The following is a 15,396-nucleotide window of genomic DNA, read 5'->3' on the forward strand; positions in this document are numbered from 1 at the left end:
TTGTTCTCTCATGCTTTTATTCAAATCTAACATTTGTTTGGCACTTTATTGTGTACATTTCAAGAAATGCTTAAGCAAGACACTGAATTGTGTGCTGTGCTCAGATTGTAAAGAAAATTAAAGTTGCTCAGGGGAAAAGTGAAATGCAAAAATAAAAAATGAATGTATAATATAACATGGATAGCATTTCCATATAACTTTCCAAAACTCTTTAATAAATAAAAAACAGTGACTTTCAAATTGATACAAATCTCCAGTTTTATTTACAGCAATCCATCACATCATGTCACTAACGCGTCACATATATTCTCTTTCAGAGGGTTATACTGTACATGTAAAACGAACTAAACAAAGGTAAACTCAGGCTATACATCGTACTCTGCTATGTTCATCATTTAAAGTTCAAAAACATAAAAACATGTTTACTTCTAACCAATTCTAACCAAGTAATGTAATGTGTCTTGGCATTTAATGCAGTTTCAGTGCTTATGTGACAACGACAGTTAGGCAGGTGGTATATATGTCTCCACTTGTCTGTGGACCTGACCCATTTGACATGTAACACAATGTTACAAGAACCTCACAATCCCCCCATATTCTAAGCTATTTTGCGGTCCTCGTCTCCGATCAGCAAATGTACACAGTAAGGAATGACTGCAACCACACCGAGAGGAACTGAAGCACTCTTACAAAACGATAAAATGTAGAACACGACTTCGGTGTTCGTGGGCATTTTGATGAAGTCATACACCTGCAGAGATGTAAGAGTTGCAGTCACACACATGAGCTTGAATCGGGTTTTGTAGCCGTTCTTCCCCTTGCAGCTCTGGATGAACATCTGAGAGTTCACCGCCAGGCCCAAACCGAACAGGGCTCCCAGGTTTCTCACCAGACCGGCAAAAGGCGTTGTGTCGAGATGGATCCAGTCTGGGTTAGCACACCACCTCTTGGCTTTAGTTACTGACCACAGTGGATCGAGCTCTGTCGATTTGAGGATCAGATAAAAGCAACCGGCAAAGGAGAAAAGACAAACATTGGTCTGGAGGTACACTTTCAAGCTTGCATTGTAGATTGAGGGGATGTGATTGAACGCCTCCGCAACCAGCATACCTACACATTGTGGACAAAAATAGAATGATTGATTACAACATACACAGCTATTGCATGTAACAAAGCAGCTCTGGATATTTGTGGCAGCAAGGTGACACTCACCGGCTAAGAGACCGAGGATGACCTGGTGTGGGAAATGGGTCGCGATGAAAACCCTGGAGATGCAGACACTTATCTGAACTACCCAAAAAGCCATCCACAGGCAAGACCTCAGAAGACGAAACCTGCAATATTGAGAATATTCAGACACAACCAGTGATGAAGAAGCCAGCGATGTAAGGGTGCAATACAAAACAAGTACCCACCTTTGGAATCTTTGCAGAGAAGTGACAGAGGAGGCAGGCCTGGTGAAGTTGAGAGCAGAGGTGATCATCACGTACCACACACAAGATGAGCCCATGGCATGACCGGACGGACTTCCTGCATAAGGACATATCAAAGAGAGTGTTTGATAGTGCTTGATAATGCCCCTTTTTGATGGCATGAGCTAAAATTTACATGCTAACCTGGCCCTGTTTCACATGTGATGTGGAATTGCTCCAAGTGCGGGAATGAATCGTTCTGGTAGAACATAGTCTCTTGCACCCACCAGTAAGGTCGGTGGCCAAACAGAATCCTGAAAGACAAGTATCACATTAAAGTCTACAAACATGCAAAATACAAAAAAAAAAAAAGAAGAAAAAAGAAAAAAAACCCCAGCTATACCACAGTGCTGGTTTACCATTTGAAAACGAGATTTAGCCAGTCTCCAATAACAGCCACCCATATCATCTTGATGCCCACATTATGACTGAGATGGAACCAGAGGGGGAAATAAACAGAGAAAATATTACGAGGGTCTCCCACAGTTGACATAAAGTTGAGGAAGTCGTGGTATTCCCTATAGTTGTTCTGGATGTGCTGTATAACCAGCACGCCACTGCTGTAGACAAAATCCATCCTTTCTGTGTGCCCGCGTCCAGCAGCTGCTTCTTCGGCACCAGTCAAAACACCACAAACCCCTTCCCCGTCTGAGATAGAGCTTTATATCTCACCCTGCCATCATAAATCATTAAACAGAGCCATGGCAACAGCTGCAAGCTCTCCAGATTGGACCCACATGGAATAAAATGATGTGTTCCCAAGTCGTGAGAGCTCAGCATTTTAAGAGCTGTTCCAAAAACTGTTTACCCCCCGACTGTGCAGCCATCAGATGTTTTACAGATCATTGCTTTTACCGTCGTTACATATTAGCCATTGTACACACTGAAAGAGACGGTGAACCTCGTAACCCCCTGGATCCATTCAGCCTCATTAATATTCTCATTCTGCGTGAGCGTGGCAACAAAATGGGCTTCCCATAATACTGTGAGTGAATGACACCGTCCCATCTGGCACACAGAGTCGACCCGTCATCACCATACCTCCCTCTCCTCTTTAAAACAGCGTAGTTTTTTATGAGCACTTTTATATATGTACATATAAAAAAGGATATCATACTACTACTAAAACAATATTTGGAACTTGATGTTGAGTAGTTTGGGCCCACTTGAACTTCCCCAGATTCACCACAAGGTGGTACAAAATCGCAACAAAGACTTGCACGCTAAAGGTAGTTGTCAGTCTCTGATGCACTTTAATGTTAAGCAGGAAGTAACATTGTAAAAAAAATAGTAGTCACATTTTCTATTCAAGTCATGGAGAAGAAATCACAGTCCATCTGAGTTGTTAAAATTATTTACATTAGCTGACTTGAAAGCGGAAGAAAAATAAAGAAACGTCACTTCCGGTGTCCAGTCCCCGCCCCCCGCCGTACAGACCGCGGATTTTTGAAAATAACGACAGGATCAGGAGCAAGACGGAAGTTAAATCAAACATACTTAATCGACGGCCGCACACTAAAAACGCGTGAGTATTGCCTCGATATTTAAACGAAACATCCCACTTAATCAAACTGCAAAGGAGTCAGTTGGTTTTAATTTTCTAGCGTAAGTAACGCGAGTGGTGGGCAAGTAACGGTTAGCTAGCCGCTCGTGTTTGCTAGCAAATGTTAGCGTCGACATGGATCATGTTGTCAAACTTTCAAACGTTACATTACGTATTCATGTTAAACAGTGCGGAGTGGTGAGGCCACATAGTGAGATTTGTGCGCCGTAACTAAGTTTTAACTGGTGATACTTAACCCAGACACGACTCATTGTTTTCTAAGGTAACGCTAGTTAGCTTGACTAGCTTGTCATGGAAGTTGAAGGCTGCTGATGTTTTATGAAAGCTTGCTAAAGTTTGGTTGCTTGATTATTTTCCGAGCTGTCGTCCGTATCCTGCAGTCTTCATTTGCTGGATGTTTGCTCGGCTGTCAAGCAGCTAGATCTGCTGACATTGATGTTATGGCGTCATCCATAGCCCATGTATTTCTTTTTGGCTTCTTCACGTTGAACACAACAATCTCATCTAAAGGTCCACTTGCTGTCTTGAAGCTTTCATTTGTTTCGTACAGTCTCTTTACTGTATGCTCAACTGAGAAAGGTCTCTTATGTCTTTGTTTTTCACTTTATTGGTAATTTATATATATTTATACACCCATACAGGTTTGCTGTGTATATATGTTAAAGAATTTAACAACAAGCATTGTGTTCTTTAAAAACAATGGTTTATTAGAGTGAAGCCAATATATCCTTTGGCCAATGCTGTCCTATTGTTGATATATTGACATGACATTGATATGTTGGCTGATATGAAAACTAGAGCCCGACTGCTACTCAGTTTTTGGGACTGATGCTGGTACCAATAGGTTGGCCAGTATACACAAATTATATGCGATGGGCCAAATGTTGTTTTCAAACATTTGTGTCAAAGATAAGAAAAGCCAGGATGTTTACAGATTAACAATAAAATACATTGTCTAAAATCACATCAGTGCACTTGAATAGTAAATTTCACTGGTCATTTAATACATATACATTTTTTCTAACATCTTTTTCCTGCATTATAATAAAAAAAAGTTTTTAAAAATGAGCGCATATCTGGTAACACACACAGCAATATTGATATATCTGTGATGGGGCCAATATTGGCCAGTAATGCATCAGACAACTGATATATTGGTCAGGCTCTAATGAAAACTTTGTTTTTACAGACCATATTGCAGAAAAAAAGTGCTTTGGCTGATTCGGTATTATAAAATTCACAGTGAAGTTTGTTGTTTCAGTGTACTGATGCCTTTTATATAAGGTCTGTTGTGAAACACTAAAATGTTCTCCAAAAATCAGAATCAAAAACCCATTTAACAATGAGTGTGTGCAAGGTGCCCTTGTCTTTATATAACAGTAGTTTCTTACAGTAAGTCGGCTGCATGTCAACAGCTTTGTGAAACACTGGCTTCTTTGTCTTTGTTTCTCAGCTTCAACCTGCACTTTCTTATCATCCCAGGGGAAATTTGGTTTGCAGCCAGACATTAAACACATACATCACAGAAAAAGTGGTGACATAAGATGAGAAAGTGCTGTGGGAAGTAAGATTACAATTGTTATTTTATCATGATTAGCATTGTCTTGTCTGTTGCTGTTCTTACAGATTGTCTGATATCCGATCATCATGACGTCCATTACTGATCCAAACATGAGTGACAGGTTCTCTAATGCGATGGAGGAGATTCACAACAAACACCTGAAGACATATGGGGAGATTATTGACACGACCACAGAGCTGTGCCAGTCCCACAGACAGTTCGTGAAGTCGGCACTAGGTATGATTGAGATATTATTTATTCTTTATTGGGCTCCCCTTTTATTGTTGCTTTGGCTGTAACTACTCTCCCTGAGGTCCATATTCAAATAGTCAACAGTGTTTGTCCTTATACTTCATACAGTGAACAATACATTTACAGCATTAACACTGCATTATACATTAAATTCCCACAGCATTAATAAGAGTGGATGTTGTTTTTTCCCTTTTGGTGCAGATACTTGTCTAAAGAAATGTAAGGACGATGACATGCTGTTTGAGACAATACAGGCATTCAAAAAAGGTGAGTTTTATGCATCAGGCCACAAAGCATTGCATCTGTGCCTTACATGTGTGGCTCAGTATATGCTGTATTTTATTTTAACCTGAATGTAATATTTGTCCACCAGACCTTGAACAAATAAATACGTCATTGAAAGAGAAACGGCATGCCATCTCTGGGATGGTGTCTGAGATTCAGCAGAAGGAGATGCAGAAAGACGACATCATCCAGAAGATAGAGAAACTCAGAGAAGAGCAAGCCAAGAGAAAAGAGCGTAAGTGGATATTTAAAAATAAAATTAATGGTTTAAATCACTTATCTTGATTTGTGACGGTAGAATATTGAGTAATTGACCCCTACACTTGATTCTTTTCTTGCTCTCCATTCAGTAATTGAATCTCAAAATAAAGCAAACAAAGACAGACTGAGGAATCTTGGGAAAGCCCGACTAGTCTTTCAGGATCATTTGGGGATGGAGATACGAACAATCCTCGGCAAAACACAGTTGGTTAAAGGTGGGTCAAACATATATGTGTTCATTCCAGGTTCAGTATTTTTCTTGAGCCCTGGTGATGTTATGAATCACTGTTTTCATACATTACACTAATAGCAATTGTTTACAGAATCTGTTTGTGTTGTTGTCCTTGTCAAGGTGAAAAGCTGCAGTTTGTTTTCCGGAATATCAACCCTTCGGATCAGGACAGCGCCTACGTGGTCACAATGGGGATCAGAGAAGACGGAGCATACCAGAGTAAGTTAAACACATTTACAGTATATCTCAAGACGATACTGTTATGGCCAAATTTTTGTGAGTTTTAATGCAATCAGACTCATTGGTATACATTTTTCCCCTTCATTCTATATTTCTGTTACCATTGCAAAACACCAAAAATAACAAACCTACTAAACGAATGAAAACAGTTCCCTCCAAATGCAGAATGTATTCATGTTTGAATGTTTGCTCAAAGCAAAAGTGCCCAGCTGGGAACTGCTGTGTATTTTAATAGTAAAACTACCTATGACAATTTTTTAAACACTGATGTTTCAGTAGGATTTAATGGCCATAGTGATTAGTGCTGCAGGGACAGGGCAGTGATGTCAAAAGTTATTGAGAAATGGACTAAGAGCCCACACCAAAAACATATCAGAGTTAACATCTGTGTCGCCTGTGTCTCAGCAAGACAGTTGCAGGTGAACACACGGGAAAGACTACAGTTGACGGGAAAGTAGCCTGTACGCTCTGCGCCTGCATAAGAGGAACCTTTGTTATGACGAAACAGCGTTTTTTGAACACATCTCTCACTAATATTGCGACTTGTAATTTTGTTGCACCGCTGGCCCCGACATCGGCTCTGATGCATTGCTGGTTTTGGTCTTTCATTGGATTTATTGACACTAATAAAAATAATTAAAAACCACTAGCCTTATCCTGCAGCTACCACTGTAAATGGCTTGTTTTAATACAAATCTTTATTTTGTACAGTTGTGTCAAGTGACCCCGTGCTTGAGTGTTTGCCAGTGTTGGAGAGCCGGCTTCAGGAGACCAACAATTTACCAGCATTCCTTGCAAACGTCAGGAAGGAATTCATCTCTCAGGCACGCCGCTGAGAATGGAGGGAACTGTACAGTGAAGTTCTTCCTGTAATATGGACTGATGTCAGGAAGGAGCACAGCCTGCCTTGTCAAGACTTTACCGCATATATTCTGCTGTTAATTGTATGTACAAGCGTCGTCTCTCATTATTTTTGAGAATGATCTTTTTGCAGTTCACTATGTATTTGGCATTACGAGAGCAGTTCTAATGGAAATGGTGACAACTCATTGAAATTTGTGTCTCTCTTATTCCTAAAAAAATGTACGCGTTAACTATAGATGTTGCACTTAATCAAATAAAAAACAAATACATTTAAGGCTGCAACTAAGGATTATTTTCAGAATTGGTTAATCTGCTTAATCATCACGATTAATTGATTAATCATTTAGTCAAGAAAATGCTCATCGTAACCTCTCAGGGCCCAAAGTGACGTCTTCAACTTGCTCTTTTTAAACTAACAGACCCTTTTATTTTCTTTCATAAATGACATGGAAAGGGAGCAAATCTTTACGTTTGAGAAGCTGGAACTGGCAAATATTTTACATTTATGGTTGAAAAGTGACTGAAATAATTAGGCTATCATCAAAATGGTCAACAGTTACTATTTTTTTTGACCGACCAGTTAATTGACCAAGTGTTGCAGCTCAAAATATAGTAAAATAAAACAATTTAGAGACAGTGTAAAAAGTTTTCATTTATTGTCATGTCATTAGTTTTACTTTCTCATTTTTAATCAACGTTAATGATATTAATCCAATAAAATACATATTTATTTCAGTGCTTGTTCTTCTTCTGTACACAAAGTGGCTTAAATAATGAAAGAAAAAATAATTGGGTGCAGCATTTACAAACAATATGACTCTTGGGAGAGCAATGACCAAAAATCCTAGATCCTGTTTTACAACAGAGACGCGTGTCTTATTTAAATAGTTTTCATTAACCATTTTAAAGCAGTACATATTTTCTGTTCAAACACAGTTGTTGCCTTTAATCTTTTCATTCAATCTGATTCAGGGTGGGTTTTGGGACTCATTCAGGCATCAGATGATTTGACTTTGGTTAACACAGGCAGCTCTTCAACGTAGGTCGATGGGAAATGGCCCGTCTTCCCGTTGAGTTCTCCAAACCACCATCCATTCTCTTCCTTTGTGTAAATGTCTAGAAGATCTCCTGTGAAACACAAATATTTTTTATTAGATATAGTTAATAAAACCTCTGCTGTTTTAGATCGTCTGCAGCTGAGTTGCCACTCACCTTCTTTTAAAGTCAGCTCATCGTCCTGCTCGGGTGTGAAGTTGTACAGGGCTTTGCATTGTCCTATACTGCTCGACTCTGGTGTGACTTGACCTGTTCGATGTTGATGTTTTTCCATTGCTTTAATTTCATTTTTGTACATTTTTTAACGCAATGATTACAAATAAATATGTGTGTTGACATATTTACCTTGTTCTTTGTCGTCATCATCAGCGTGAGGCAGTGCTCCGTTGACGGTACTGCTGCACTCTGCAGCCACAGTTTCTTGCGTTGTAGCTGTGGGAGTAACCGGGTCATCAGCGCCTGGTGGAGCCTCTGTAGACTGTTGGGTCACAAACTGAGCCGGGCCTTTGTAAATGATGGAAGCTCTCAGTGACTGTCGGGATCTGAATGGGGTCCTCCTGAGTTTGACTGGACGAGTCAGCTGAACGACACTGTGCTCACAGTCCTTAGACATAAAAATAGACTGTTATGTTTTCACTAAGTGATTTGTCTTTGGAAATGTGAACATTGTAGGAACATAACAGTGATTTCTGACTCTGCAAGTTCTGATTAAGCATTAGTTTAAACTAATTGTCATCAAGGAGGGAAGTTCTCCTCATATGAACTTCTAAAGTTCTAAAGATCAAACCTAGATTTGTGGTTTCTGGCTGTATAAATGCAATTGACTTGAGTTATACACAACATCCAGCTTGCAAGTTCTTGTGTAAATGCAAACCTGGACTGCACAATATGGTTGAAAAAGTGATAGCGGATTATTTCTGACAGATATTGTGATTGCGATACAATTCATGACTACAATGCATGATAACATTTTACATCACAGTTTTCATTGTGACTGACAAACTAGTCACTAAAATCATGATAGTGTATCTTTTTTGGAGAACAAGCTTTGGAGGCCAGAGCATCTCTTCAGCTCGACAACATTTAATTAAAACGCTGTTTTCTGACACAGTTCAGTTCGTTTGATTAGTGTGAAAACAAGTGCACTGGCTCTACTTGAAGGGGGGGTCTCAAATACATTTATGTGTACCTGGGTTCACCACAGGTGAGAAAGCAAGTCTACCGAAACACAGAAATGGACTGAGTCTGCATGGGAGAGCGGAGTGGGGCAATTATACTCTGGCACAGTACGAAACAAGCGTACCTAACGTGAAAAGTCTCGAGGTGACATCCAGTTTAAAATGTATTAAAAAACCCATTTGAAACAAGACAGCTGTTGTTGATGTTTACCAAACAGGTCGGGAATTGTTGTCCTGATATATCTGAGGCCTCACACAATTCTAACACATATGTGAACTAAAGTGAGAACACACTTTTCACGTTGTCCTTTTTTAAAGGTAGCTTGGTCCAGTATTGAGTGAGACTGCTGCAGCCAGCAACTGTTGTATGGGCTGCAGTGTAATCCTTAAGGGCAGCTGCACAGCGTCAAAGCATGTCCACTTAAAGTTGTTGTTTTTGGCTCTGACAGGCTGAGAATTATAAAAACATTGTGAAAACATGGATATACGTGGTGCTCAAAGAAGAGCATCCTTTTAGTTTTACCAGAAACAGCTGCTAATAAACTAGACTCCATTTGAAGAGATAAATAAATTTGTCCTCGAACAAACAAAATAAAACCTCAAACCATCTTGGTTCGTCTTCCCTCTGTTGCAACAATCACCAGCTCTGGGATGGTTTAAATAAACCCAATGCCTATGATTGTCCCCATTTGAAAATTGGACATAAAAATAGTGATATTATCCTTTAATCCAGAGAAAGGAGATATTCTACTTCTTTCACCATTTGTCCAATATAACCAGTTCAGTATCCCACTCTGGTTCAGATCTGCTTTTAATGTATTCTTGAGACTGCTGTCACCTAATGAGGAATACATTTACTCTCTCACCCCCCATTTAAACATGTCACATTTGCTCCTTTAAACAAATTGACTACCACTACCACAGAACATACCTTTTATCCCCCCCAGGTCATACCTCATCCACTGAAGACAATCCAGTCTTACCTTATCTTTCCATTTCACAATGCTGTCTTTGAATCGGTGAAAGGACTTTTCTGTCCCCTCTAAATCGGACAACGACACAGAGAGTTTGTAGTGCGTGGCCTCCAGGAGATCCAGTTTTAGAGTAATCTACAGGCAACAAGATGACGTTAGTGAACACTTCAGCAAATCTGATGTATAATCAATTAAAGTAAACATCCATCTGCACACACACACACACACACACACACACACACACACACACACACACACACACCATCCATCCGTCCTGTTTACCTCGTCTAGCTGCTGTTCTGTTTCCTCAAGGTTCTTTTGGTTGGAGAAAGATGGATTTTCGGCGTACGTTTTCATCAGCTTCTCAACTCCTGCAGCCAGAATGTCGATTTAGAGACAAATGAATGACCTTACGTAACAATAGCCGCCATGAATCACTGAGTTATACTGAAAGACACATTTTTACCGTCTCCATCAGATTATATTGTGTAATTCTAATGCATTATTCCACGGGTAATGTACTGAACTTGCCTTCGCGGTCCTTCTTTGTTTTTGTAATGGTGTCATCCAGACGCTGGAGTTTGAGTTTGATGGCCTCCTTTCTTCGGTCTTTGTCCATCAGTGATTTGCTGTCCTCCTCCTAATGCATTCAGAGTACAGATAACATGGATTTATCCCATCAGTATCCGTGGTGGTTAAAATACACCATTGATGCTATGCATGCCAAAGCTGCAGGCTCTTTTGTGTGTTTGAATTAATTTGAATTCAAAGCGAGTTCCTGGAAATATCACGAACAAGCCATTGTCACTTCTGCTCTGCATATTCATTTACAGGATATAACATTAAAGGAAAAGTTCACCCGAAAATGAAACAGTCAGTCATTATCTACCCAATTCTGTGCTGATGTGATGTCAGGTGAAGTTTCTTAGTGAAAACATCTCTGGAGCTACACAGCAAAACAGCGTTGCAGCATTCTCATGAACGACTAAAACAGATGGGGACTTGTTTTAAAATGTAAAAAAACAAAACAACCCCCCACAAAAAAGGCTCCGCAAAGCTCATCGTTGTGTTATCCAAGTTGAGGAAAAGCCCAAAATCCCCAAATGGTTTGTAAGGAGCTTATTTACCACTTCAGGTAGGTTGCACCTTAACGCTTTTAGCTTAGCAGCTACCGTTAAGATTTCAGCTTTAAAAATGTTTTTTTAAGAAAACGTCTTTTCAAATCAAGTTAGAATCTTGAGGTTTCCTGACACTTGGATTACACTGGACGAGCTGTATATGTTTTGCATGGTCCCTAACAATCTAGCAATAACGTTAACATTAGGTAGCAATAGCAACAATAACATTACCTAGGTGATTTTCACAACGTTATTTAGCACTGTTAACCTCTTCAAGCTAGCATGAGCAATGTTAGTAACAAACTGGCAACCACCTGAGGGGCGAGAAAGTTCGAACAACAGTGTTGTTGTAACGTGAACTCAGTGGAAGAGGGGAGCTGGAAGGCCACATTTAATGGCTGAATGTTTTCAATAACACCTTTAAAACAAGTCCCCATCTACTTCCGTTGAAACTCTGTTTTGTTGTGAAGCTCCAGAAATGTTTTATATTTCTACGTAACTTGCCCAGACCTCCCCTCATCATGGGGATGAAGAGATACTGAGACAATTTCAATATGTAGGTGGACTTATCCTTTAAATCAAGTACATTCTATTGACTGTGCAACCAATCTGACAGCTGCATAATTTAAAGTTTAAACCACTAAAAAGATGTAAAAAAAAAAAAAAAACCCACCCTAAAAACATTACATTTACATCAGAGCACACTCAAAATGAGGAATTCATCTTTTTAAGTGTGGCTCACATTAAAAAGACACCCCCCGCAGTGATGACTGAGTATGTCTTTGATGGGGATGAGTCACTGAATGAGTCTGTGGCCTGCAGACAAGCTCCTCTCTGGAGTCTCAGAGCACAAATAAAAAAGTAAAATAGACTTACAAAGTAATCAGCCATTAGAAACTCTGCGACATTATCATCGGCTGTGATGCTGTTTTCTTCAGTCAGGACTTGTATGTCTTTATCCATGTCCACCCTCTGGACTGCCTGTTCTATCTGTCGTTGGCCCTGCAAGTGGAAAAAGTGTGTGTACAAGTTATAATATCCATCGACGGATTTAAGGGACACTCATGAGAAGGACGCAGGTGAGGATGAATGCTCACATGTTTGAGAGTCTGCCCGAAGCTGGACATTTGGAGGTTGTATCTGTTCAAAATGTTGCACAGAACCTCAATACGCTGTTTCTCCAGCTCCTGTATGATCTGAAAAAGATGGAAAGAGGCGCTGTGATACTTTCGTTGTAGCACATCCAATCCCTATTCAGACTCACTCGGTCATTGTCATTTACTCTTTGAAGAATGTATTAACAATTATGTAACAACATTCACATCTCAGAGAATGCAGTATGAAGGAAGATGCATAATATACGCTGAGTGGACTGTGGTAGTTTGGTGCTCCAAACTATGGAGGACCGAAACTTCCAAAAAATAAAAAAAAATAAAAAAATAAATTTTAAAATTGCTTTAAAAAAATACATCAAAATGATTTCCGATTAACCCCCCTAAAATATTGAAAATATAATAATTAATTATTGTTTATAGTATCTATCATAGATTTATGTTTTTGCATTAATTAACCAGTTATCTTTTTTCTTGGCATTCATTTTTTACTTTCCCACAACATTTTCTGCAACCAAACGTTTGGTTGTTCAACTCTTCAACTCGTAAATGAGGCATCCTTGAGCAAGACACTAAGAAGAGGAAGAGTTATGAAGGATTTTTCTCCGCACCTGAAAGCAGTTTTTCAGTGTGTTTTCTAACTTGAGTCTCATCTGATGACCCTCCATGTTGATTTTAAAGTACTCCTCATCCACCCGCGTCTGCAACTCTGCTGACTTGGTCAGCCTGTTCAACATCTGTAGTAAACAACAACAAAAAAATCTTATCAGTCTTTGGCAACATTTCCAAACAGAACATGTATTTGATGTGAAAAGCACTTTTGCCTTTTGTTTTTCTTTTTCTGTGCAAATCTGCTTGTTGTTCTCAACAAAGTTGAACAATGCCTCATGCTCCCGTGTTAGTCCACCCAATTTCTTCTTTGTCTGTTTTAGAAGAGGAAACACAAAAATCAGCAAAGTAATTACTGATGTAATGTGGTGTGTATTCTTTTCAAAGAGTCACACACTATGAAGTTCTTAGCCCGATTACAAGACAGTACCAACATGTGAACAAGCAACAATATATTAATAGATTCAGACTGAAAGAACAAACAGGGTAAATATCTCCACACGTATAAACAAGGGCACCATCCTGCACCTTGGACATCACAAATGAGGCCCATCTGAAGCACAGACTGTGCCCTTATTACATGAAACATAAAGTGCACTCCTACACTGCATTTAACACACAAACTGAGCTAAATGAAACACTTTGTTCTTTTTTTCTGAAAGGATGGGTACATTTTATAAGCCTGCAGGTTTCTTGACCTCTCCTGACACGTCTCTTATCTGTTTGTGGTTGGAAGCTCATGAAACCGTGTGTGTGTGCGAGTAAAAAAAAACAAAAAACACTTTCATAATACTGTGTCAAAGCTCCTGTATTATTGTAATCTGATGATATTTGCTGTTTTGTATCTACAGCCAGAAGTTTTTCTTTTGTGAAACTGGTAAATTCAAACATCCCAGTCGCTCCTGCCAATCTTCACACTGAACCAGTTAACTTTACAGTGTCCTTAAAGAGCAACGAGTGTGCGTATAGCTACTTGCGACAACTTCTCAACAATTCCAAGATGTTTCAAAGACTTACAAACCTCAACCTTATAAAATGGACAGACTGACAACACACTGCTATAATCCTTGAATTTGTTAAGTCATCAAAATGCATTCCAGCATAAATCCACTCAATAATGCATTATGTATGCTTTGTAATGCAATATGCAAGTATCTATAATACACTATAAGGTCTATATTGTCAGGGCCTCCCTTTAAAGTTAACCATAACATTCACAGTAACACTGACATTATTATGATTGATGGATCAGTGTGATCATAATAATTGTTAATTGTTTTTGATCCAGTTTTTGTGCGTGCCTCTCGACTTCCTGTTCAAGCAGAATACTTTTGTTGCTTTGCAATCCTTTTCTGTCTTTTCACACAAATAGTATCTTTCTCTGACTTATCATACGATTCTTTACCTTGAGTTGCTCGCTCCAGTTAACAGTAACAAGTTTTCCAGTTCTTTCAATGGCGCTGTCGAGCTATTGAAAGAAAAGGCGAGGAAAGGTCAGAGACACATAATGGCAGGCAACTCGAACAGATAAACTGAAACACCTGAAAAATGAAAAAAAAATCTATTTCGTACAGGCCTCTTCCTCTTAGTGTGCTCGTCAAAGACTTGTCGGATTTCCAGAATGGCTTCTTGCTGAAACGCGTTTCCTAACGACCTGAAAGGAGAACCAAACACAGTGTTTAACTCTTCAGATCTCTCAGACATTTCTTGACTCCGTGGACACTGTGCACAGCTTTGAAGTGAACTGGGGTTGAAAACTACCTGTGGGCGTCTGCTCTTGAGTACATCTCATCTGACACATGACACCAGGCGCTGTAGGTGGAACTGAGTGGGGGAGCCAGCATGAAAAGGTTAGAGCTGTGGGCTAATTGGCCCGGCACCTGCCTATGTTTTGATCACATCTTGCTTGCTATGTGCGTGCCATTTCCCCTGATACCATTATTTCTGTACACCACTTGGCAGTTAGTCCCCAGGAAGAGGTCATGTTGAACACAAAGCAGACAAAAGACGGAGCCAATTAGAAATTCAGCGGTGTGTCCCTTACTTGCTCGACATTCCTTTAGAGGCCCTGATGAGTTTGCCAGCAAGTTTTTGGAGTCCTTTAGCATAATTTAGCTCCAGCTCAGCCCTGAAACAGGAGAGGGTTGCAGCAAGAAGGCAATAACTGAGTCAAACAATAACTCCTGTGTCATTAGAGGTGAAGTCTGAAAGCCACAACTGTGTTGAACCTACCTTTGCTGAAAGACAGTCATAAGTTCTTTGCAGAAGTACTCCCCATTTTTTGAAAGCCGTTTAACATTTTGATAGAGTTTGTTATACTGAAATGCAGAGAACAAGGCTCCATGAGATGTTTACATTGGAGCTGTAAAAGCCTGAGTTAAAAACCGATACAGAACCAGCTTTCGTAGCAGCTATGACAAGAAAAATTCATGTTAAACTATCATTTGCTACTCCAAGGAAGGAAACACTGAACTGGGCTAGGGTAATTTTTGTAAGAGATACTCACAGAGCAGGTGCTCGTAGGATCCCTCATCTTAAGACTGTGGCTGTTTGTTGACTTTGGACTTTGAACTTTGACCAGCCTCCTCCCAAAGTCACTCATGCGGAAATCACCTGAG

The 15,396-nt window shown here is 39.7% G+C and overlaps 3 protein-coding genes across 6 annotated transcripts; 1 reads left to right on the top strand and 2 right to left on the bottom strand.

The window, feature by feature from the left end:
* Nucleotides 1-559: 559 nt before the first annotated feature.
* On the bottom strand, nt 560-2,752 carry LOC119025707 (glucose-6-phosphatase 2-like). The gene is made up of 5 exons (XM_037109576.1): nt 1,832-2,752; nt 1,617-1,726; nt 1,416-1,530; nt 1,213-1,334; nt 560-1,110 (listed from the first exon to the last, which is right to left on the bottom strand). The coding sequence occupies exons 1-5, from the start codon at nt 2,047-2,049 to the stop codon at nt 599-601; spliced, it is 1,077 nt and encodes a 358-aa protein (XP_036965471.1). The 5' UTR covers nt 2,050-2,752; the 3' UTR covers nt 560-598.
* A 98-nt stretch (nt 2,753-2,850) lies between these two features.
* Nucleotides 2,851-7,466, top strand: spc25 (SPC25 component of NDC80 kinetochore complex). Its single transcript, XM_037109579.1, has 7 exons — nt 2,851-2,997; nt 4,663-4,834; nt 5,051-5,116; nt 5,223-5,369; nt 5,485-5,610; nt 5,748-5,846; nt 6,579-7,466. Exons 2-7 carry the CDS (start codon nt 4,684-4,686, stop codon nt 6,701-6,703), a joined length of 714 nt encoding a protein of 237 aa, XP_036965474.1. The 5' UTR covers nt 2,851-2,997; nt 4,663-4,683; the 3' UTR covers nt 6,704-7,466.
* On the bottom strand, nt 7,364-15,355 carry nostrin (nitric oxide synthase trafficking). 4 transcript variants are annotated; one of them, XM_037109572.1, is made up of 16 exons: nt 15,285-15,355; nt 15,011-15,096; nt 14,823-14,906; nt 14,540-14,602; nt 14,351-14,432; nt 14,184-14,246; nt 12,994-13,092; nt 12,781-12,906; nt 12,155-12,253; nt 11,934-12,059; nt 10,471-10,579; nt 10,222-10,310; nt 9,949-10,074; nt 8,133-8,391; nt 7,944-8,036; nt 7,364-7,859 (listed from the first exon to the last, which is right to left on the bottom strand). In XM_037109572.1, exons 1-16 carry the CDS (start codon nt 15,309-15,311, stop codon nt 7,723-7,725), a joined length of 1,668 nt encoding a protein of 555 aa, XP_036965467.1. In that variant the 5' UTR covers nt 15,312-15,355; the 3' UTR covers nt 7,364-7,722. The 4 variants fall into 4 exon arrangements, with proteins under 4 accessions (XP_036965467.1, XP_036965466.1, XP_036965465.1 ...); XM_037109571.1 differs by having other exon boundaries at nt 8,133-8,409; XM_037109570.1 differs by having other exon boundaries at nt 7,364-8,036.
* Nucleotides 15,356-15,396: the final 41 nt, after the last annotated feature.

This window comes from Acanthopagrus latus, chromosome 9, assembly GCF_904848185.1.
Source record: "Acanthopagrus latus isolate v.2019 chromosome 9, fAcaLat1.1, whole genome shotgun sequence".
NCBI classification, from domain to species: domain Eukaryota; kingdom Metazoa; phylum Chordata; class Actinopteri; order Spariformes; family Sparidae; genus Acanthopagrus; species Acanthopagrus latus.

Excerpts from the sequence above, each read along its gene's own strand:
- LOC119025707 (XM_037109576.1), bottom strand. The coding sequence starts at position 2,049 with ATGGATTTTGTCTACAGCAGTGGCGTGCTGGTTATACAGCACATCCAG. Across the intron at positions 1,727-1,831 it reads CTAAATCTCGTTTTCAAATG|GATTCTGTTTGGCCACCGAC; the intron begins GTAAACCAGCAC and ends CTTGTCTTTCAG. Across the intron at positions 1,111-1,212 it reads CATCCTCGGTCTCTTAGCCG|GTATGCTGGTTGCGGAGGCG; the intron begins GTGAGTGTCACC and ends CACAATGTGTAG.
- spc25 (XM_037109579.1), top strand. The coding sequence starts at position 4,684 with ATGACGTCCATTACTGATCCAAACATGAGTGACAGGTTCTCTAATGCG. Across the intron at positions 5,370-5,484 it reads GCAAGCCAAGAGAAAAGAGC|TAATTGAATCTCAAAATAAA; the intron begins GTAAGTGGATAT and ends CTCTCCATTCAG. Across the intron at positions 5,847-6,578 it reads AGAAGACGGAGCATACCAGA|TTGTGTCAAGTGACCCCGTG; the intron begins GTAAGTTAAACA and ends TATTTTGTACAG.
- nostrin (XM_037109569.1), bottom strand. The coding sequence starts at position 15,311 with ATGAGGGATCCTACGAGCACCTGCTCT. Across the intron at positions 12,060-12,154 it reads TCGGGCAGACTCTCAAACAT|GGCCAACGACAGATAGAACA; the intron begins GTGAGCATTCAT and ends TTCCACTTGCAG. Across the intron at positions 8,037-8,132 it reads TGATGACGACAAAGAACAAG|GTCAAGTCACACCAGAGTCG; the intron begins GTAAATATGTCA and ends AACATCGAACAG.